A 21,379-nucleotide genomic window follows, 5' to 3' on the forward strand; every position below is an offset into this window, starting at 1 on the left:
TATTAGACCTAAATTTTTTTTAGAAACCCCATGTAAATTTATCTTTTCAATATACTTTTACTTCTTTTTATTTAACTTTCTTAATACCCGCGTAATCAACCTAAACGAGTCGTTCTTTCGGGGACGGAGGTAGTACATAATATTAAAATGGGTTCAATCTGATGATGTAGACGTTTAACCTGGCCCAATTTATAAAAAACCCAATTCCAAGTTATCTCTTCGCTTTTGTCATTTAGGACTCTTTTGAGTCTTTTCCATGTGAATATACAATTTAGTTACAAGTATTACTTGTATACACTTCGTATTTTAGTAAAGCACGCAATTGACTTGAACCGAAAATTTATATTTTGGTGACGCACGTGTCACCCATGCCCCTTATTAGTTACACCATTGATTATATTTCACAAATCTTTTAACGTATACAATGATGAAATAACCAATAAAAAAAATAAATAAAAACACAAGCTCTTCAATTGTCATTGATAAACTCATAAACCTTAATTATTGTTCATGTTGTTTTATAACCAAGGGGAGTTGTGAAGAGGGGTGACAACCGATTTGACTTGAGTGTACATATATAAGCCATCGAGTCCTGATTCTCTCCCAAACCCACTCATTTTATACCCGCCTGTCGGAGCATCACAATCGAAACCAAAGAAGCAATTGATCCAAATGGTACCAGCACGAATGGACCGTGACACGGTGTTAGCAATGTCTATATTCTTTGTCATGATCCCAGCTGCTAAACCATACCTTGTAGCATTTGCTCTTTGTATTGCGTCATCTACAGTCCTGAAATTATTCACAAGAAAACAATGATATTTGGGTGTCACCTTTTTAATTAAGATGTATAAAACCTTTGGAAATTCATTTACTAAACTCACTTGAACTTCATCAAAGACATTACAGGCCCGAAAATTTCATCCTTTGCTATCTGCATACCGTCCTGCAAAAATTGTGATTCAATTAGAGACTAAACTCATAAATTTATGTACTAATAAATAAGGTAAGGCCTTGTCAACAAAAATTTGCTCATCACAACTTATTGGAATGGACCCTATAAGTAATACTTTAGTGTACGTGTATGTTTGGTTCGCGACAAAGCTAGCTTAGCAAAGTTACCTTGACATCTGAGAATATTGTTGGGGCAATATAGTATCCCTTTTCACCACATGGCTCGCCTCCAACTAATAAATCAGCGCCTTCTTCTTTACCTCTCTTGATATATGAAAGTACTCTCTCAAATTGCTTCTTGTCAACCTACAAAGTGGTATAAAGTACCTTATTGGTATGTAATCAAAATTTCCATAGGAAACCGAGTATATGGCAACACGGAGCTAGTAATAGTGTAGCAATGATCGATGCAAAACAAGTCACCTGAGGTCCTTGTTGAACATTAGGGTGAAATGGATCACCAACAACCCAAGATTTAGCCTTTTCTGCTAGTTTTCTTTTCATTTCCTCATATATTCCCTCTTGAACAAGAACACGGGATCCTGCCACGCAAATTTCACCCTAAACAAAGATGAAAACATACTTAAAATCATTGCTAAGAAAAGCAGGACAACCACTTTCAGAAATCAACATTTCTTAGAATATTATGCCTTATTGTAGAGGCAGCCCTGAAGAGCAAGGTCAGTTGCAGCATCAATATCAGCATCATCGAAAATGATGAGAGGCGATTTCCCTCCAAGTTCCAGGGTAACAGGTTTTAAGTTGCTTATTGCAGCAGCTTGCATTACAAGGCGCCCTACTTCTGGAGATCCTGTAAAACTTAACTGAACATAGTAAAATCAAAATCAGCCATTTTCTCACAATTTGACATATATGCATCATAAGTATCTAATAATCAAATTGTACATACTACATACTTTATCGACGTCCATATGTGATGATATTGCAGCTCCGGCAGTATGTCCATATCCATTTACAACATTTAGCACTCCCTCCGGTACACCAGCCTACTCATCAACATACCATATAAACACAAAACAGAGAAAATAACAGAATACTAGCTCATCATCAAGTATTAATTCAGTTAAAGTTGTTTCGTTTTGTAAACATCACCTAGCTTAGTTGGTAATGTCTCAAGACCTCAGTATGTCCTAAATCAAATTCCGTTTACATTACTACCTTTTTATTTGTGACTGTTTGTACTCCAATTAAAAAGTAGTCTGTAGTCTCATACATGATACATAATACGAACTGAAGTATATGCTCATGGCTTACCAACTTCGAAAGATGAGCATAGTAAAGAGCGGAAAGTGGAGTTTTCTCAGAAGGCTTAACCACCATAGTACAACCAGCAGCTAACGAAGGAGCCACTTTGAGAAAAAACATAGTAGTCGGAAAATTCCATGGAATGATATGGCCAACAACACCTATAGGCTCCCTTAGGGTGTAGCCCTGCATTGAACGCGACATCTTTAATGTCTCACCATGGATTTTATCCGCGGCTCCTGCATAGTATCGTAGGCAGCGAGCTGCTCCAGGGATGTCCTGGGCCTTCCCTGCTCCAAAGAGCTTTCCTGCATCAATTGTATCTAATATAGCAAGTTCTTCCACATGCTCCTCGATTAAGTCCGCGAATTTCATCATCACCCTTCCCCTTTCCTAAATCAAATGATCATGTATGTTACATTGTTACATATATAAGATTAGAAGCAATTAACTACTGTATGTTCTTTAAGCATACTAACATATCCGGACATACGAGGCCAAAGCCCGTGATCGAAGGCTTTTCGAGCTGCCTTGACAGCCAAATCAACATCTTCTTTATCTCCTTCAGCCACTTTTGCTATCATTTCACCATTTCTTGGATCAATTGTCTCTAAAGTTTTTCCTGTATACTTTATTAATCAGTGTTATAGGCTTACAGATTACAGCCATATATTGCATTCTAATGTTTATAATTATCTGAAAAAAGAAAATCAAGAATAATTTTCAAGACTCTAATTCATTAGGTAATGGTTATAATATTACTACATCCGTTTCATATTATTTGCAACGATTTGATATAAATATATTATTTGCAACGTTTCATATAAAGTAGTGCTATAGAGATTGAAGATTCAATAATTATCTACTGGTTTTTACTGATTCACAACTAATTAATTAGCTCCTCATATTTTTGTGTCCAAGATCAGGTCACTATAAGAAGAACGACCCTACTAAACCAGTTACTCTAAAAAGTAAGCCCACTACACAAGTCAAGTTTGAGGATGCATGAACCATGTGTTAGAGATATGAGATATCGGAAAATATATCACATCATATATTTTCCGATATCTCATATTTCTAACAGTATGCAAAGGAGGAAAGTACGATTCACAAACAAGGCCTAAGGAGATTTCAATTCATACCAAAATCAATTAGTGATAGTAGGAGTAATACCTTTATCATATATAAAGTGGATTAATCTCTTATTTCTCTCTAATGCGTGACATTCACAGGTGAGACTAATATGATTTTCAACAAATTCATTGATTGACAAACTAACTAATTAGAGATTAATATGTATGCATACAAAGTATCCAAGACAAAATTTTCAAGAATAAATAAAGATTGATAATCATAGATAAATGAAAACAAAAACATGGTATGTAGGAAACTAGGAATTAAATGACCTGAAAAGGAATCCACAAATTCTCCATTGATGAAGAGCTTGGTAAACTTAATTTCCGGGATTTTAACGCACGAATTTGAACTTCCATTAGATACATAATCTCCCATTTTCTCACTCTCTAACGTCTAATTCTTCACCACTATTTTTTTTATCTTAGCCTTTTTTTTTTTATTTGTACATATAATATGATCAATGAAATAAATATTACATAGTATGTGAAAGTGTGAAACAAAATAGAGCGAAAAGATAAGCTTTTTTGCATGTAATGCAAGTGTGTGTTTCTGTTTTTTACCCGTAAGTCGTAACACATATTAAAGGATAGATTATACTAGTGGCTTAAAGGCCTTGTCCCATTTATAAGTAAGGCTGGTAGTAGTTGTAGTACATATCATAACATTACCCATAATAAACATCTAGTCGTCATATTCTTGTACGGAGTACAAAATTAGACAAACATGATTTCCGAGGTTGTCTTTTTCAAAAATGAAGTTACTGTCGGAAGTTGCAACAAATGAATTTATTATTATACTACTATCCTTTTGTTGTAACTAATAAGAAACGAAAGTACTCTGTAGAAAAACTGTGAGTGGTGACTGCTGGTTTATGAACGTTTGACCTTCTTTATTTTTTGGGTGTTTATCTTTATATTAATCTAATCCAAATTGAATTATGCTTCAATTAATGACTTGAATCGAACTTGGTTACATCACGTACGTTTGACAAATCAACTTATAATAAGTGCATCATGCCACCGTAGTATGTCATTTCAAATGGTTTCAATTCATAATTGATACATTTGTTAGTTACGGAGAAAGAGAAACAAGTACATAAACTTATATGGATGAACTACGATACAATTATCAATTATGTAGTATTCATACATTATACATATATAACTACAAGCACAAATGCACAAACTTGTTGATATTGCATTACACAAGAAATTAATTCACCATTATTTGTGTATCATAACTCTCTCAAGAACAAACTTAAAAAAGCCTATAACTTTTTTTTTTTACCCTAATAAGCCAAGTACTACAAAGAAGCTAAAGTTTTATTAGTCAATCCCTGAATTTATCCCCCCGTTGTATATAAAAGGTGTTCATTTTTCGTCGTATAAATTTATAGCCAAGGAGAGTTGTAAAGAGGGGTTACAACAGCCTTGACATTGGTATACTTGTACAAAGCTTCCATCCCTAAATCTCTGCCAAATCCACTCATTTTGTACCCACCATAAGGACAATCAAGATCAAATGCAAAATAACAGTTGATCCATATTACTCCGGCTCTGATCGATCTTGACACTGTATTTGCTATGTCGATGTTTTTAGTCACTATCCCTGCTGCTAGCCCGTATTGTGTGCTATTTGCTCTCTCTATTGCCTCCTCGATAGTCCTGCAGTTTGGTAGTATAGGCCACAAGGATATATGTTTAGTCGCGATAGCTTATGACCTTGTTCATTTAGCTATTATTATCAAATGCCTAATATCAACACTTAAGAAGGGTCTAATTGTGTAAGGATTTCAATAAGTAACATAATACTTACTTGAATTTCAACAATGACATGACAGGCCCGAATATTTCCTCTTTAGCTATCACCATATCGTCCTAAAGACATTCAAACACAAATTATGAGAGTTCGTAGAACTATATTTAGGCAGCAATATATGCATTAAGTTGTTTATAAGGTTAATAAGCTCGAGTAAGGTTAATAAGTTACCTGAACATTTGTAAATATGGTAGGCTGAATGAAGTAACCCTTGTCTCCATGTCGATTACCACCACATAACAAGTTAGCACCTTCTCGCTTGCCATGCTCTATGTACGAAAGTATTTTCTCAAATTGCTTCTTGTCAACCTATACGACGATACATTATAAGCATCAAACTAACGTTAGTATACTAACACAAAATATGACATTGAACTAATTGATCAAAGAACTGATGCATATGAACAAAATTTTATGTAAATTGCACCTGTGGTCCTTGATGAACATTGTCATCAAAGGGGTCTCCCACAATCCAATTCTTAGCCTTTTCTGCTAATTTCTGGACTACTGCATCATGAATCCCTTCTTGAACGAAAACTCGAGAGCCAGCTACACAAATTTCTCCCTGCAAGATCAGAGTAACAAAAATAGGATCAAGTTAAGGATAGGTTATCTAAGAGTTGATCATGAACAAAAAAAGGATACGAGTACAAAACACATGTACCTTGTTATAGCATATGCCGCGGAGGGCAAGATCAGCAGCAACATCAACATCAGCATCATCGAAAATCATAACAGGGGATTTTCCTCCTAATTCAAGGGAAACTTGCTTTAAGTTGCTCATTGCTGCTGCTTGCATTACTAGTCTTCCCACTTCAGTAGACCCTGTAAAACTAACCTGTATAAACATTCAAAATAACATTATTTTTTTTTTACCATGAAATAAGATTTTAGACAATGGTAACTTCATCAAAACTTAACTTACTTTGTCAATGTCCATATGGGATGCTATGGCTGCACCAGCAGTCGGTCCAAATCCGGTGACCACATTAATGACTCCATCAGGAATACCAGCCTATTTCAAGAAATATTTACAAGTAATCAGTTTATTAGTGCACACAAGAACGTATGTCAAAGATGATATGCAAAAGGCAAAACATACTTATAAAAAATCTCTTAATACAACATAATATGTCTTATAAAAACGTACCAACTTGGAGAGGTGAGCATAGAACAAAGCCGAGAGGGGGGTTTGCTCAGCCGGTTTGACCACCATGGTGCAGCCAGCAGCCAAGGAAGGAGCCACCTTCATGAAATACATACTTGTAGGAAAATTCCATGGTATAATGTGGCCTACAACTCCTACAGGCTCGCGTAGAGTGTACCCCTGCAACTCGCGTGACATCTTCAACGTCTCACCATGGATTTTATCGGCTGCTCCTGCATAGTACCTTAGATTACTTGCACCACTAGGGATGTCTATCAATTTTCCCATGCCAAATAGCTTCCCTGCATCAATTGCATCCAATGCTGCCAATTCTTCGGCATGTTGCTCTACTAACTCTGCATATTTTATCATCAATCTTCCCCTTGCCTTCATTTAAGCACCAAGTATTAGTGAATGTCTTAAAGCCAGAGTATGAAATTAATTGTACATTAATTATTACATGGATTTCGTCCATATATGATACGTTGTAATGTTGTATATGTGACTATGTGAGCATACATGCTAATAAAAAGTCGAATAAAAAAAAAAAATTATACCAAACATGCTCTAAAAGTATTGACATGTAAATTGTTGCATCATTAAGTAAGTTTAAATGATTAATGATCTGAGGGGCCAAAAAGCCTAATAGGTCGTCTTATTCTCTTCTTTGATCACATTTCATGTCTTTAACCTTTACTTTATGAGGGGCTTAATCCTTTACTTCAATGTCACGTATCTTATACTGTATTATTGTCAATTTGATGAAAGTTGTTGAAAAAATAAATCTTACTTAACTTAATTGAACCCTAGGGACCTATTATTAGACTATCATTTATTTAGCCATTTCCATGTAACTTATTGGGAGAGGGGGGTCGGTGGGGCATGAGAGATTATGGTAACCAATTACAATTTACAGTCGTGCATTTATACTCACTATCTTTTGGAATATGTGCAACAGTTTGAATTTTACATTATTCATACACTAGTATTAACTTTTTTTTTTTAATAAACAATTAAAAACATTAACAGTAAATGTTGTACATTAACAAACGTCGAGTCACTAAAACCAAAATCGTGGTTATTTTAAAACCTCATCAAAGGAAATACTCTATAGTTCCAAGATAGAATCCTGTAGGAGAAAGGTCAACAATTATAGGAGTATGATAATTTAGAAGGTGCGACAAAAGAAATTATTGTAATATGATAAGTTAGGAGGTGTGACAAAATAAATTAAACAGTATTTTTGTATGTATGTTATTACTATATGATCAGATGTTATTATGATCAGTGTTATATATGTATGGTAGGACTTACATGACCAGACATACGAGGCCAGGGACCATGGTCGAATGCATCACGGGCAGCCTTGACAGCTAAATCTATGTCTTCCTTGTCTCCTTCGGCTATCTTCGCTACCACTTCTCCATTTCTTGGATCTATCGTTTCAAACGTTTTTCCTGCATTTTTTTCACATTTGTACATACATCTTCGAATATTTATCAAACATGTCACATGAGCGCGATTTTAAAATAAACAACCAAGTTGTCACTTCCATCTTATCACATTGGTAAAATTTAATTTGTCAATGCTACCAACTAGCAATAGTAGACTTGATTTGAATTGTACAATTCTGACTTTTGAATTTTATCTTCAAGGTTTTACCATATTTTTGTTGGATTCTTTATAAAAGCTAAAGTCTTTGTTATTTGAAGAAAACGATGGTTGAATAGAAGAGATATACGTTGGGACCAAGGTGTTAAGGGAACTTTTTATCCTAAAGTCAAGTCAATTTTTAATCAATTCAATCTTGTTATCATCACGTACACGGTACACAATATCAAATAAGAGCCGAGAATTGTGTTAATGAAACCTAATCTTAAAAGTCACCAAAGACCCTGACCCAAACCTTACTTCATATTATTTTTTGGTTTAATATTCACGAGTTTGTTGAGTTAGACACTTGGACTTAGGAGACAAGCATCTAGATTCAAACCTCAAACCTCTGTCTGTATACAAAGTGGACGGGTTAAATTAATTAGTAATTGGAATAATTGCAAGCTCCAAAGCCTTTCCCTTTCAAGACCTAATATAAATTCATAATTGGGGCAGATCAGCTAAACCACTTCTAGCTACTACTACTACTAGCTAGTTTTAACGATAATTGGTAACTCTATTAATTTATGCAAAAATCAATGTCATTTTTAGTAGTAGGTTAAAATCTAATTATATTTAACGTCATCGTTAATTGTGTGGGTGTGGGTCTATAAATACCACATGCATCTATTTACATTTTTTTTTTAATAATTAATAAACCACATACAAAAAGAGATAACCTTAAGTATGATATATTTTACGTATTATAGGAAATAAATAAAATTAGATTTGTCCACTCTATTTGTCTACTATGACAAGTATTATGCTCATTTTTCTCAATGGTCCACCTTTGAATTTACTCCGTCTTTAATTGGTTGGTTTTAATTTTCTTCCTACTCCGTATCATTTAAGGATCCAATAAATTTTTCTCCAAAAATAGAGATCTAATAATTTTGAAATTGATTGATTTATTTAGCTTGAAATCTAAAGACATTTCAAATTATTATTGTCATACGGCATCTACCATAATAATTAACCCTTCTTAAAGAATAATCTTCTTTATTTATTTATTTATTTATTTATCTATTTATATTTTATAATAGATTTCAAGTAAGATGATATATTTAATATATAAAAAAATCCGAAAAGTAAACAAAAGTAGAATTATTAAAAGGTCATTCCAAGGCTATACAATGATATAATAATATAATCTAACTTGTATTATTGTGTATTTGTGTGAATTCTCAACTCATTGAAGGGCGAAACGAATTTGGCATCTCAATGAATAATTAAAGAGATTAAGAACCATTCTTTCAAAAATTAAATAAGATTAAGAACTAATCCTCGAATTGTTAATCATCTATAATTTAAAGAAAAAAATATTCCTCCAATAAATATTGATACAAGTTGGAGATGTGAGGTTGTGACATATATGTTTACCAAATTCCAACATACAAAAAAATGCATATTCCATACAAAATTAACAACGAATAATACTTCCTCCGTTTTTTTTAATGAGACATGGAAAAGAACTTCTAGAGACGAACTAAGTAAAAAATAGTGAAAAGGTTAATTAAAGAGTTAAGAAGATGAACCTGAAATGGCGTCGATGAATTCTCCATTGATGAAGAGCTTAGTAAACTTAATATCAGGGATTTTAAAGGAGGATGATTTTAAGCTTCCATTAGTTTTAGTACTCATCTTTCTTTCTCTCTCTATGTTTTTGTTTCTCTCTCTAAATACTCTGTTTTTTCCTCTGTTTTGGAATACTACTAGTTAATGTGAACTCTTATAAGCTTCACTAATTTTGATTTTGGTTAATAATGTTACATCATTATATACGTGTGCCCTTTGTACACCGTATCTGATGCTTACTAATTTTACTATAAAAATGCTATATTATTGATGTTTTTTTAATTATTAAAAACAATATCATAGTGAATTGATTACTAACAAACAAGATTTCCTTAACTCATTTTGTCTTTATTTTTCAAACACAAAACAATACATTTAATAAGATTTGTTAGTCTGTTAGATCTTAGATGGACCTGCCTCACAAGAGTCACAACTTCACAATTGTTACAATTTTTTTTTTTTTTTTTTTTTTTTTTATTTGTATTGTACCTGCCTCACAACTTGTCAAAGTCTTAATATTTGTTTCACTTTTATAAAATATGTCACACTACCAATGAAGTGTTGGACTGATGGGTTTGGGCGGCCTGTGGTAGAAATTGTGAGTCTGTCTACCTCACATGATTGTCACGTTGGCTCTTAATGTTATGTTGAATAATCAACTAAATCAAAAGCTTAACATGATAGTTGAAGTCCAAGATCGATTTATATACTCTATTAACGTCCTTGTAGCTCATCCATAATGTGGAATTGTGGACTTGTAAAATGTACGTTTGTGCAAATGTGCAATTATCCATAATGTGCAGTGATGACCATTGATGGAGCTGAAAATGAGGCATGTCACTGGGAACATGAATGCAGTGAGCGAGAAAATTCGACGGAAGCTACACTTGTTTGAATAAGTGTGATGCCTTAATAATGCAACCGTTTATTTTTAAGCCATCTCTTTAGGAAAAATACTAATACAACTTTCAATGCATGTAACTCGATTTGGTTAAATGATTATCCTACACTTGATCATGGGCCGGGCCTACCCTTGGAAAAATTGTGGGCCCATTTTCAACTATTGCTTTGGGCTTAAAAATCATCGAGAGAGATATGGAAAAAAAAAAAAAGTCACTTACATGCCTAAATTGCCTACTATATATACAGTTTAAATCGTTACAAAAGTATATCAATTCCTAAGTAATTTTGTATTAGAGATATATCTTTGGAAATTTGAATGTAGATTTAAAATTTATCTCAAAATTTAAAAAACAACCCGAGCATCGTACGGGGCACAAAACTAGTAAATAAACCTATTCATAAACTTTTTTTTTATTCTCTTGTCCAATCTAGAGCTGAGCAAAACCACCCGAAAAACCGATCCGAAATCATTTCAAAAATTAGGATATCCGATCCGATAACCATAACGGTTCGGGTTCCCGTTCTGATAATTTGTTATCGAGTATGGTTATTGGGTATCATTTTAAAATTAACGGTTACCCGATCCGATTCGATAAACATTTTTTTGCTATTTTTCCCTACTTAAATCTATTTTTTTTAAAATCTAAACTCTTACTTTACATCATAATTACTTTATAATATCAATTATTAGTAATATTATTAATAATTTGGTCAAAATCATATGATATTGTTGTTAATTACTAGTAAATTATATCATAATAACTACATAACGAAGTTTTATTATCATTATTGGATATCTTATTGGGTACCACATAACCGATCCGAAAATACGGGTACCCGAACTTATCGGTTCGAGTTATGGATATCACTTTTAGGGATTTTGGTTATCGGGTACCCGAACCGTTAGTACGTGTACCCGTCCCATGCTCACCCCTAGTTAGAGTTGTCAATTCGAGTGAACGGGTCGGGTTTGGGTCCGGTAAGAGTGGGTCGGGTCAACTCGGGTCGGGTCAATTCGGATTAATTCCATAACCTATGGGGGTCGGGTTTGGGTTGGGCCATGCTTTAGTCGGGTCACGTCGGGTCATACTTCTTATCGGGTTTAGGTCAGGTTACATTCGGGTAGGGTGAAAAATAGGTCAGGTTTAATTCGGGTTTTCTCGGATTAAAAAAGGTTAAGGTAATTCTCGGGTTCGAGTTGGGTTCGGTTCAAGTCAATAATTTGCGGGTAAGAATCAGGTCGGGTTATTCTCGGGTTTGAGTCAGGTTCGGTTCAAGTCAATAATTTGCGGATTATAATCAGGTCGAATCATTTGCAAGCCGGGTCATTCTTGGGTTCAAGTTGGGTTCAGTTCAAGTAAATAATTTGCGGGTTATAATCAGGTTGGGTCATTTCCAAGTCGGATCATTCTTGGATTCAAGTCAGGTTATGTTCAAGTTAATAATTTGCAGGTTACAATCAGGTCGGGTCATTTCCAAATCAGTTCATATTCGGGTTCAACTAACTATAAATAGATAATTATCATTCTTATCAAGCTAATTATTTCATTTGACTATAATATATATGGCAATATACTAGGGAGCTATTGTCTATAGTTTAGGAAGATAAATATCTCCTTTGGCCACACAACAAATATATATACTATATTTAACTCTTAAACTTGAGGATGATGCTCCTTTCTTTTGCTGGCCTGGAACGACTTGGTCACTTTAGACAAAATACTTTGATCAACAACAATAAGGTGGTCTAAATTGCATTTAAGGTGATTTGAAATCGGGTCAGGAACAATTTGGGTTGAATTTATGTTTAGTCAATAACAAGTCGTGTTAATTTCGAGTCAGGTTAGTAACAAATCGGGTTGAATTTTTGGGTCGGGTAAGTAATAGGTCTGGTAAAATTCGGATCGGGTCAATAACAAGTCGGGTTGAATTTGGGTCAGGTCAATAACAAGTCAGGTTGATTTCGGGTATTGTTTGTAACATGTTGGGTTAAATTTGGGTCGGGTTAGGAATGGGTCGGGCTGAATTCAGGTCAGGTTAGTAACAAGTTGGGTTAAATTTTGGTTTTGACGGGTAAGGGTCAATTTCAGTTCAAGTCGGGGTCGGTGCAAGTTAATTAAATTGGTCGTTGTAAACTGGTAAATTGGTGCAAGTTGTAAACCGGTAAATTAGCCGTTTAACAGCAAATTGGATGGTTCCACACAGTAGGGTATTAAGGACCATGGTAAACATTTCGACAATTTTTATTTCCAAGCAAAAAAACTCAAAAAATTCCAAAATTGAAGGCTAATATCCACGCTTTTTGAGTAATTTTGGAGGTTTCGGGGCCCGGTGTCGAAAAGTTGTGAAATTTTATGGGATACATCTTGGGATCATAGAATGCCATTTGGAACCATATATGATCATTATTTGTTGTCATTAATGTTCGTGGTAGGCCTGAATTAATGAAATCGGTGCAAATTGTAAATCGGTAAATTGGTCGTTTAACAACAAATTGGATGGTTCCACATACCCAATTGGACTCCCAAAATGTCTTAGGGACCATGGTAAACATTTCGGCAATTTTTATTTTCGGGCGAAAAAAAGTCAAAAAATTCCAAAATTAAAGGCTAATATCCACGTTTTTTAAAAAAATTTGGAGGTTTCAGGGCCCAATGTAGAAAAGTCTTGATATTTTATGGGATACATCTCGGGGTCATATAATGCCGTTTGGAACCATAAATGATCATTATATGTTGACATAAATGTTCGTATTATGCTTGACTTAATGAAATCCGTTCAAGTTGTAAACCAATAAATTGGCTGTTTAAAGGCAATTTGGATGGTTCCACCAACCTAGTTGGACTCCCGGAGGTTATTAGTGACCATGGTAAACATTTCGGCAATTTTTATTTTCGGACGAAAAAAAAGTCAAAAATTACAAAATTGAAGGCTAATATCCACGCTTTTTGAGAAATTTTAGAGGATTCGGGACCCAGTGTCAAAAAGTTTTAAAATTTTAGGGGATACAACTCGGGGTCATATAATGCCATTTGGAGCCATTTATGATTATTATATGTTGTCATAAATGTTCGTGGTAAGCTTGATTTAATGAAATCAGTGCAAGTTGTAAATCGGTAAATTGACCGTTTAAAGTCAAATTGGATAGTTCAACCCACCCAATTGGACTCCCAGAGGTTATTAGGGACCATGATAAAAATTTCAGCCATTTTTATTTCTGGGCGAAAAAAAAGTCAAAAAATTCCAAAATTGAAGGCTTATTCACGCTTTTTGAGAAATTTTAGAGGTTTCGGGCACGGTGTCGAAAAGTCTTGAGATTTTAGGGAATACATCTCGGAGTCATATAATGACTTTTGGAGTCTTATATGACCATTATATTTTGTCATAAATGTTCGTGGTAGGCTTAATTTAATGAAATCGTTGCAAGTTATAAATCGGTAAATAGGCCGTTTAATGGCAAATTGGATGGTTCCACCCACCCAATTGGACTCCCGAAGGATATTAGAGACCATGGTAAACATTTCAGCAATTATTATTTCATGGCGAAAAAAGTCTAAAAATCCAAAAATAAAGGCTAATATCCACACTTTTTGAGAAAATTTGGAGGTTTCGGGGCCCGGTATCGAAAAGCCTTGAGATTCTAGGGAATACATCTCATGGTCATATAAATGTCATTTGGAACCATATATGATCATTATTTGTTGTCATAAATGGTCGTGGTAGGCTTGAGTTGATGAAATCGGTGCAAGTTGAAAACCGGTTAATTGGTCGCTTAAAGGCAAATAGGATGGTTTCACCCACCCAATTAGACTACTGGAGGGTATTAAGGAACATTGTAAAAAATTCGGAAATTTTTATTTTCGGGCGAAAAAAAGTGTTAATAGGATGGAAAACGTTAGTGGGTAGTGTTACCCAAACGTTTCATAACTTATGGGTAATTTTAAACAAATACTCCCTCCGTTTTATAAATGTATTACTTTGATTTTTGCACTATTCACATATCATGGTTGACTTGGTTTTTTTTACCTCTATAAAATAAATAAATGTTGCAACTAAAAAAAATCGGAGGTAGTATAATATATCATTAGATTCGTCATAATGTCTAGTTTCATAATATAATTTTGTTATAATTTTTACTCTCTCCTTCCCCTATTGATAGTTTCTTATGGATATTTTTTCACGGGAATTAATAAATACAAATAAGAATAGTAAAGTATATTGAAAAAGTAAATTGACATTAAGTGTGCAAAAAAGTAGAGTCCAAGTTTTTTAGGATATAAGCTGATGCTTGCCTTGCTTCCTTAGCTTTTCGAAAATCCGAATTCGAGGTTGGGGCGAATTCGATTTTCTAAGTTGCCTTGGGAAAACAAAATTTACACTGCTGTAAATAGTGAAAATCGGGCTATCGGAGTTAGGACCTCAAGTCACACTCACAAAACACAAACAATCGACACCCACACACAAAGCCACACTCACTCCACTCATTTTTATCTTTGTTTTACATTACAAATTGAAATTCGTCAAATGCTGAAGATTTTAGATCTTTCTCGATTCTTCCTTAATCGATCACCTTCTTCTTCCCTTTTATCCGCAAATTATCTTCCATTTGCAACTCTTCACTCATCTCTCTCTCCTCGAAGCTTCTCGATCATGGCTTCCGCTTCTGCTGCTGATGAATTCGTCAAGGGCAACGTTCATCCCAATGGCGTCGCCGTCATCACTCTTGATCGTCCTAAAGCTCTAAACGCCATGAATTTAGGTCATTTTCCCCCCTTTCAACTCTTTGATTTTGTAATAATTACTCTGTAATTCACTTTTGTTATATTCGAATTTAAGTAGCTGATTAATTGCAATTATCAGTTTAATGCTTTTCAGTTGATTTTTTTAATTGAATTTGCTCGAATTTAATCTTAATTATCTAAATTATAGTTGGAATTGAAATTTTAGTGTATATCATCTGGAAAGATTGAATCAATTATTAATTCACATTTGATTTATTCGAATTAATTATCGTTTAATGATTAAATCTGCTCGAATTTACTATTTGGTTATCTAATTTAGAACTGGAATTAAATTTTTAGGTGTTTATGAGCTGGAGAGATTGAATTTTAAGTTAGAAATGTTAATTGATGTATTTTAAAGTGATGATGACTGAATTGTGAGAGGTTAAGGTAATTTTCCGGGATGGTTGTTAGTGTAGGATGGAAGTGTGAGAATGCATTGAAATGAAATGAATTGGTTTGATTTTGATGGATGGACGGTTGTTGGATGAGAATTATTTCTTTAAACTGTACTCTTAAGATTTCGTCAATTTTCGATGTGAAAATGTAATGAATCCATGCTTGATGGTGAAATATTTACGGTGTTGATATTGTGAATTGTCTGGTTTATGCCGTTTATCTACTATTCTAGGTCCTCTTGTTTGTTAACCTAAAATTATTAGATAAGTAATGAGTTCGGGTGTAATTTATAGCCCAAGAACACCTCAATAGGACCCTGAAATGCCAAGATGTTTACTCAAACAAAGAACGATCTCTTACAGCTCTTGATTGCTAATGCAATTTAATTCCAAAAATAGAGCAAACTCATTCTCGGGACTTTAAAGAGATGTTGATAGGCCACTTATGGTTCCAAACCGACTTATATGACTCCGAGAGACACCCCATGCATTTATTTCAACTTTGAAAAATTTTCCTAAAATTGACCCAAAGCATGAATTATAGCCTTTAGTTTTGGATAATTTTCGAATTTTCCAAGCCCGGAAAGAAAATAGGTCGGGGTGACACTCTAGGAGGCCATTAATGGTGGAACACTTTGGAACCAATGAACCATCCACTTATCCTTTGAACTGCCAATTTAGTCATTTACAACCTACGTCTTCCTTCATTAATTCAAGGCCACAAGACTCTATATGACCTACTAGTAGTCATATATGTGTCCAAACAACATTATATGATCCCGAGGTACTTCCCCTAAAATCTTCCGAAAACCTATAAAATTGGCCCGATTTCATGAATTGTAGCCTTCAAATTTGGCTTTCACCAAACATTGTTAAGACCCGACAAAATTATGAATCAAGGTCCTTCATAGGGTTCCCAAAGGGCCCTGAGAGGCGCACTAGGTGTCTGGAATTATCTCATAGATGCCTTATGATGTCTTGAGATGCCTACTTGGTGTCTTGTCATCATACCTTAAGATGTCTTGAGATCCTTCATCCTTGGCTTGGCCTTGAGATTTCTTGTCTCCCTAGGCCTTGCATTGGGCTAAGGCAAGCCAAGACGCTACCTTAATTGCGAAAAATAGGATGTTTAATGCCTTGTCCTTGTGCACATGTCCTGTACTCATGCCCCTTGCCTAGGACATGCCTGTGTGCATTAGCAGCATCACCATTTGGACATGCACTTATTATGATATCAGGATTCGTAACTGTAAGCTTTGGCATTGTGTTCACCGTCCTTATTGCGGAAGTCTCTGATCTTCTAAGGGTTTATGTAACTAACTTGCTGTATTTTTTTTTTTTTTTTATAATGTTACAATCAACATTTGGACATAACTGGGAATTTGGCACAAAATGAAGGCAAAAACATTGCAATACACTGAAGTAGAATCCCCATTATAGTTTGCCTGAGCTTTGAACTTGAAGATTACAATCAATCATTACTATTCTTTATGCCAATCGAATATTATTGTTGTTTCCTTACTCATCACAATCTGAATTACATGATGCTCATGAAATTGTGTAAAAAAAAAGGAGCATAAGTGCAAATCTAATAACCTTGGTTACTCAAGTGTTATTTGAGCTACATATATATGCCCTATAATATTTTTGCCAAAATGATCTATTTTTGATTATTTTATTGGCCAATTTATGAGCTACACAAGTATTAAGAATTTAAGATGTACTTAATTGGCTTTATATGGTATTAATGTGCTTTGTATTATAATGAAGGATACCTTTTGCTGCAGATATGGACATTAAGTACAAAAGCTTCCTTGATCAATGGGAAGAAGATCCAAGAGTGAAATGTGTTCTAATTGAGGGTAGTGCACCTCGAGCATTTTGTGCTGGTAATTGATGTGAACTCAGTACAACTTCTTCAATTATTCACCCCCCTCCCTTTCTTTTATGTCTAGCATCTGCTTTTATGAGCTCAATTTCTAACTATGATAGTTGCTCTATGGTTACATCCCCAAGTTTCAGAGCAATTGGTAAGGTTATAAGGTGACCTATTCGTTCGAAATGCAGGAATGGATATTAAAGGTGTTGTTGCCGAAATTCAGAAGGATAAAAGCACACCTCTTGTTCAGAAGGTTTCTTATTTCTCTGAAATTAATTTTCTTGCAACATCAGGGTCCTCTTTTGGGGACGATGATGATTAAATGCTGCTGATGGTTTCGATACTCTTAAATGTTTTCTCTGGTTTTATGTTTAAGAAATTGCTTATACTGAATTAAAACCGATGTTTCCTCTGGATTTATAACCTGAAATACCAGTTAATCTGCAGGTGGTGATGTGAAGCAGATCATTACAAAAAACAAATTAGCAGATGTGATTGAGGTCTTTTGTGTTTCCTATTTGTATTAACTTGTTTTATGATCTATGATATTGTCGAAGCTACATAGTAGGCCCAAAAACTTTTAAATAGTAACATTGAAATTGATTCTCTCTCACTGTATGTATGTAAGAATGTAACCAAAGATAATTGCCAGATATTCAGCATCCTGATGTAAATGAATTTATTGAATAATAAACATTAAGAACAGCATGCACTAGATATATTTCTCTCTCTGTGTGTGCGTGCGTGCGTGTGTGTGTGTGTAATCAGATGTGTTGCAAGTGAAATTACAGTGTTTGGAGCTACATTATCTGGACTTCCCTTATTGACCTGGTGGTGGTACTACTTTTCCGAGGGGATGTCATTATTCTCGTAAAATTGACCTGCTATGTCATTTCCTCCAATCTCCAGTTCTATCATATTTCAAGTGTCTGTGTGTGCTAATATATGACATATACATCAAGCACTTGAATTCCAAACATAGACTACGCTGTAATGCTGTTGATTCTGGCTTTCCTCGTGCTTTCTTTGTAGTAAGCTGCTTAGCTGTCTTTTGCTTATTTTGCTGTATGTCTTGGCAGATATTCACTGCAGAGTATACTTTGATATGCAAGATATCTGAGTACAAAAAGCCTTACATCAGTTTAATGGATGGCATAACTATGGGTTTTGGTATTGGGTTATCTGGACATGGCCGTTACCGCATTGTGACAGAGGTACTGTTATATCTTATTGGCTTTTTAATACTGAATCTCTTGAAATTAATGCAGTTTATATAAATTTAACATTTTTCTGCACTGCTGTTACAGAAAACTCTTCTTGCTATGCCAGAAAATGGCATTGGTTTGTTTCCTGATGTGGGGTTCTCATACATAGCTGCAAAAAGTCCTGGAGAAGGATCAGTTGGTAAGTTTGTTTGCTACTCATTATTTCACTAGCACCTTGGGTCAAGTAATTAGAATGATGAAAATGATGAGAAAAGGCTGCATCTAGTGTTTCTTAAAATGGCCCAATGAAACTTCTGCACATTTTTTGAGCTTTTGGCTCTCAACTTTTGTTAGAGTCCCAATGTAACAAGTGCTGTTAATTCAATCAAGAAGCACATAAATTCTCTGATGTCTATATCTGTTCCTATTACATCTGCTTCTTATCCATTCCACTGTTGCTTTATTTATGACTTCAATCTTAATTTATTTCTGCAGGTGCTTATCTTGGGATGACTGGTAAAAGAATATCTAATCCAGCTGATGCTTTATATGTTGGCCTGGGAACGCACTATGTGCCTTCAGGAAACCTTGGTTCCTTGAAGGAATCATTGTTGGCGTCTACATTGTATGTAGAGACTGCCTTTTAAATTTGTTCACTTATTTTTGAAGCTTTATATGTTTGTTTATCTGGCAAGTCTTAAGAGTTGGAATTATTCTCACAATCTACTTTCATGAGTTGCTGCATGTGTACTATGCATGCATGATTATGAGTTCTGACCACTTGACTAACTGAATCTGTTAAAGCCTCTGTTTTTAGTTATGTAACTCCTCAGTCCTCACTGGTGTCTTCTGATCCTTCAATATCTTTTGGCATCATTGTTGAGCTTAAATCTGAAAATTACGTAAGGTTATTCTGAAGTACACATGCTAGTCATGTTTTAAACTCATTTATGTATTTTGTTTTCTCAAAAAATTGTACAGTTCAGAGGATCCTGACCAGGACATAGCGACACTAGTGTCAAAATACAGCTCCCAGCCAGAGTCTGAGCCACAGCTGAAGGCACTCTTGCCCCATATTACTTCTACCTTTGATGCAAACAAGTCAATCAGTGAGATAATTGAAGAATTAAAAAAGCATCAACAAAGCTCTGATGGCGTAGGTAAGCTACTTATTTTTTCTACAGCATTTTCTTTTGTGATTAATGGAGGAGGTCAACGTTCATCTTGTACATATGTTTGTTCACCTTCCTGTAATCCTTTTGGGTCAAATGTTCCCTCTCTTGAATTATTGTGTTTTGATGAGTAGTGGCTGGATGGGCTAAGGAGGCCTTGGAAGGGCTTGGCAAAGGAGCTCCATTCTCTCTCAGCTTAACGCAAAAATACTTTGCTAAAGTTGCATCAGGCCTCAGAAGTAACGATGCTAATTTATCAAAAGTGAGTAAGAAGTTTCTCATTCAAATTTAATATGCATACTTGGTGCAAATCTAATTTTTGCTCTCCCCTTTGTTCCTTGATATGTAGTTGAGTGGAGTGATGAAACTGGAGTATAGAATTGCTCTTAGATCTTCTCTGAGAGAAGACTTTGCTGAAGGTGTCCGTGCCGTCTTGGTTGACAAGGATCAGGTCTGTACTTTTATTCATTCGAATTATGTTGTTTATTACACAATCTGCAAGTTTGCAAGTGCTGCACCACCAGACACCAGTCAATGAGGATAGATTGTTCTGTCTCTAACATAGATGATATACTTATTACTTGCAGAATCCAAAGTGGAAGCCACCTAGTGTTGAGGAAGTCAATGCACAAGAAGTGGAGACCCTTTTTGAGCCATTGGAGCCCAGCACTGAAGAATTGAAGGTCTAATTGGAAGCTCCATCAAGTCATTAGGTGTCTAAGCTGTGTGATTTAGAATAACTCATCTTTTTAAAATCCATATGAGGCACATTTGTAACTCTGATAATCAATCCAGGTTAATGAATAAACGAACAGCATTTGTCAAAAACAGGAATTATATATCCTTCTGTAATATGAATTCTGAGTCCAATTTGCACTGTCATTTTCAGGGATTTGCATCGTTGTGAAATGTGAACTACGAGAGTATATAAAGTTTTTGTATGCAGTACTGTTGATTTATCACAGTAACATACAGAGTAGTTGTCAATAGTAAGTTATTAGATGGAGTGAAAAACCTTGAACAAAAAATCAAGCTATTCTCAATATTCAGGGAATTCAAATTGTAGTTTAGTCATTTGTCATCAGAAGTGTAATTCGCCTCTAATTAAGCTTGCATTCAAGCTTAAACACTACTCTTACCAATTTCCATTTAGTTTTTTAATGCCATACTCAACAAATCAGCAAAACCCTAAAATCTTACATCTTATTTTACCAATTTAAGAAATTCAACACAGTTTTGTTTTAATTTTTCCACAAAAGAGAAAGAAAAAAGAAATCAAGAAAGTGTTCTTGCACATATTTTGGGATTTGAAAAGCCAAAATTTTCATGTCCTAATCTCAAAACAAAATAAAAAAAAAAAACTAAAAGTTTTTTATTAAAAGAATTTTACTAAAATTAACAAAAAAAAAAAAAAAAAAAAAAAAACAATAAAAATTTGTTGGGGAAGGAGGCTCAGATCTGCCATTTCATCAAAAACAATCTGGTGGAAGT

The 21,379-nt window shown here is 34.6% G+C and overlaps 3 protein-coding genes across 4 annotated transcripts; 1 reads left to right on the forward strand and 2 right to left on the reverse strand.

Annotated features, from left to right (window-relative positions):
* Nucleotides 1-453: 453 nt before the first annotated feature.
* Nucleotides 454-3,928, reverse strand: LOC145634292 (aldehyde dehydrogenase family 2 member C4-like). Its single transcript, XM_081685713.1, has 9 exons — nucleotides 3,627-3,928; nucleotides 2,700-2,842; nucleotides 2,230-2,613; nucleotides 1,872-1,961; nucleotides 1,605-1,778; nucleotides 1,378-1,515; nucleotides 1,123-1,260; nucleotides 885-946; nucleotides 454-792 (listed from the first exon to the last, which is right to left on the reverse strand). Exons 1-9 carry the CDS (start codon nucleotides 3,730-3,732, stop codon nucleotides 519-521), a joined length of 1,509 nt encoding a protein of 502 aa, XP_081541839.1. The 5' UTR covers nucleotides 3,733-3,928; the 3' UTR covers nucleotides 454-518.
* A 511-nt stretch (nucleotides 3,929-4,439) lies between these two features.
* LOC145635595 (aldehyde dehydrogenase family 2 member C4-like) lies at nucleotides 4,440-9,705 on the reverse strand. The gene is made up of 9 exons (XM_081686906.1): nucleotides 9,511-9,705; nucleotides 7,637-7,779; nucleotides 6,326-6,709; nucleotides 6,101-6,190; nucleotides 5,840-6,013; nucleotides 5,603-5,740; nucleotides 5,347-5,484; nucleotides 5,173-5,234; nucleotides 4,440-5,021 (listed from the first exon to the last, which is right to left on the reverse strand). The coding sequence occupies exons 1-9, from the start codon at nucleotides 9,614-9,616 to the stop codon at nucleotides 4,748-4,750; spliced, it is 1,509 nt and encodes a 502-aa protein (XP_081543032.1). The 5' UTR covers nucleotides 9,617-9,705; the 3' UTR covers nucleotides 4,440-4,747.
* A 5,211-nt stretch (nucleotides 9,706-14,916) lies between these two features.
* LOC145635596 (3-hydroxyisobutyryl-CoA hydrolase-like protein 3, mitochondrial) lies at nucleotides 14,917-20,797 on the forward strand. Of its 2 annotated transcripts, none has more exons than XM_081686908.1 (10): nucleotides 14,917-15,212; nucleotides 17,420-17,521; nucleotides 17,959-18,011; nucleotides 18,591-18,725; nucleotides 18,819-18,915; nucleotides 19,212-19,341; nucleotides 19,698-19,876; nucleotides 20,023-20,150; nucleotides 20,238-20,339; nucleotides 20,476-20,797. In XM_081686908.1, the coding sequence occupies exons 1-10, from the start codon at nucleotides 14,978-14,980 to the stop codon at nucleotides 20,575-20,577; spliced, it is 1,263 nt and encodes a 420-aa protein (XP_081543034.1). In that variant the 5' UTR covers nucleotides 14,917-14,977; the 3' UTR covers nucleotides 20,578-20,797. The 2 variants fall into 2 exon arrangements, with proteins under 2 accessions (XP_081543034.1, XP_081543033.1); XM_081686907.1 differs by lacking the exon at nucleotides 17,959-18,011 and adding an exon at nucleotides 17,700-17,764 and having other exon boundaries at nucleotides 14,918-15,212.
* The last annotated feature ends 582 nt before the right edge of the window (nucleotides 20,798-21,379 follow it).

Source organism: Chenopodium album, chromosome 6 (assembly GCF_948465745.1).
Source record: "Chenopodium album chromosome 6, dcCheAlbu1.1, whole genome shotgun sequence".
In the NCBI taxonomy this organism is placed as follows: Eukaryota; Viridiplantae; Streptophyta; class Magnoliopsida; order Caryophyllales; family Amaranthaceae; genus Chenopodium; species Chenopodium album.

Bases quoted from the DNA above. Each gene is read 5' to 3' on its own strand.
- LOC145634292 (XM_081685713.1), bottom strand. From the start codon at position 3,732: ATGGGAGATTATGTATCTAATGGAAGTTCAAATTCGTGCGTTAAAATC. The intron at 2,843-3,626 runs GTCATTTAATTC...TAAAGTATACAG, and splicing joins ATTTGTGGATTCCTTTTCAG to GAAAAACTTTAGAGACAATT. The intron at 1,261-1,377 runs GTGACTTGTTTT...ACCACTTTGTAG, and splicing joins ATGTTCAACAAGGACCTCAG to GTTGACAAGAAGCAATTTGA.
- LOC145635595 (XM_081686906.1), bottom strand. From the start codon at position 9,616: ATGAGTACTAAAACTAATGGAAGCTTAAAATCATCCTCCTTTAAAATC. The intron at 5,741-5,839 runs GTACATGTGTTT...CTGATCTTGCAG, and splicing joins GCGGCATATGCTATAACAAG to GGAGAAATTTGTGTAGCTGG. The intron at 5,485-5,602 runs GTGCAATTTACA...ATCGTCGTATAG, and splicing joins ATGTTCATCAAGGACCACAG to GTTGACAAGAAGCAATTTGA.
- LOC145635596 (XM_081686907.1), top strand. From the start codon at position 14,978: ATGCTGAAGATTTTAGATCTTTCTCGATTCTTCCTTAATCGATCACCT. The intron at 17,765-18,590 runs GTTTCTTATTTC...ATGTCTTGGCAG, and splicing joins GCACACCTCTTGTTCAGAAG to ATATTCACTGCAGAGTATAC. The intron at 18,726-18,818 runs GTACTGTTATAT...CTGCTGTTACAG, and splicing joins GTTACCGCATTGTGACAGAG to AAAACTCTTCTTGCTATGCC.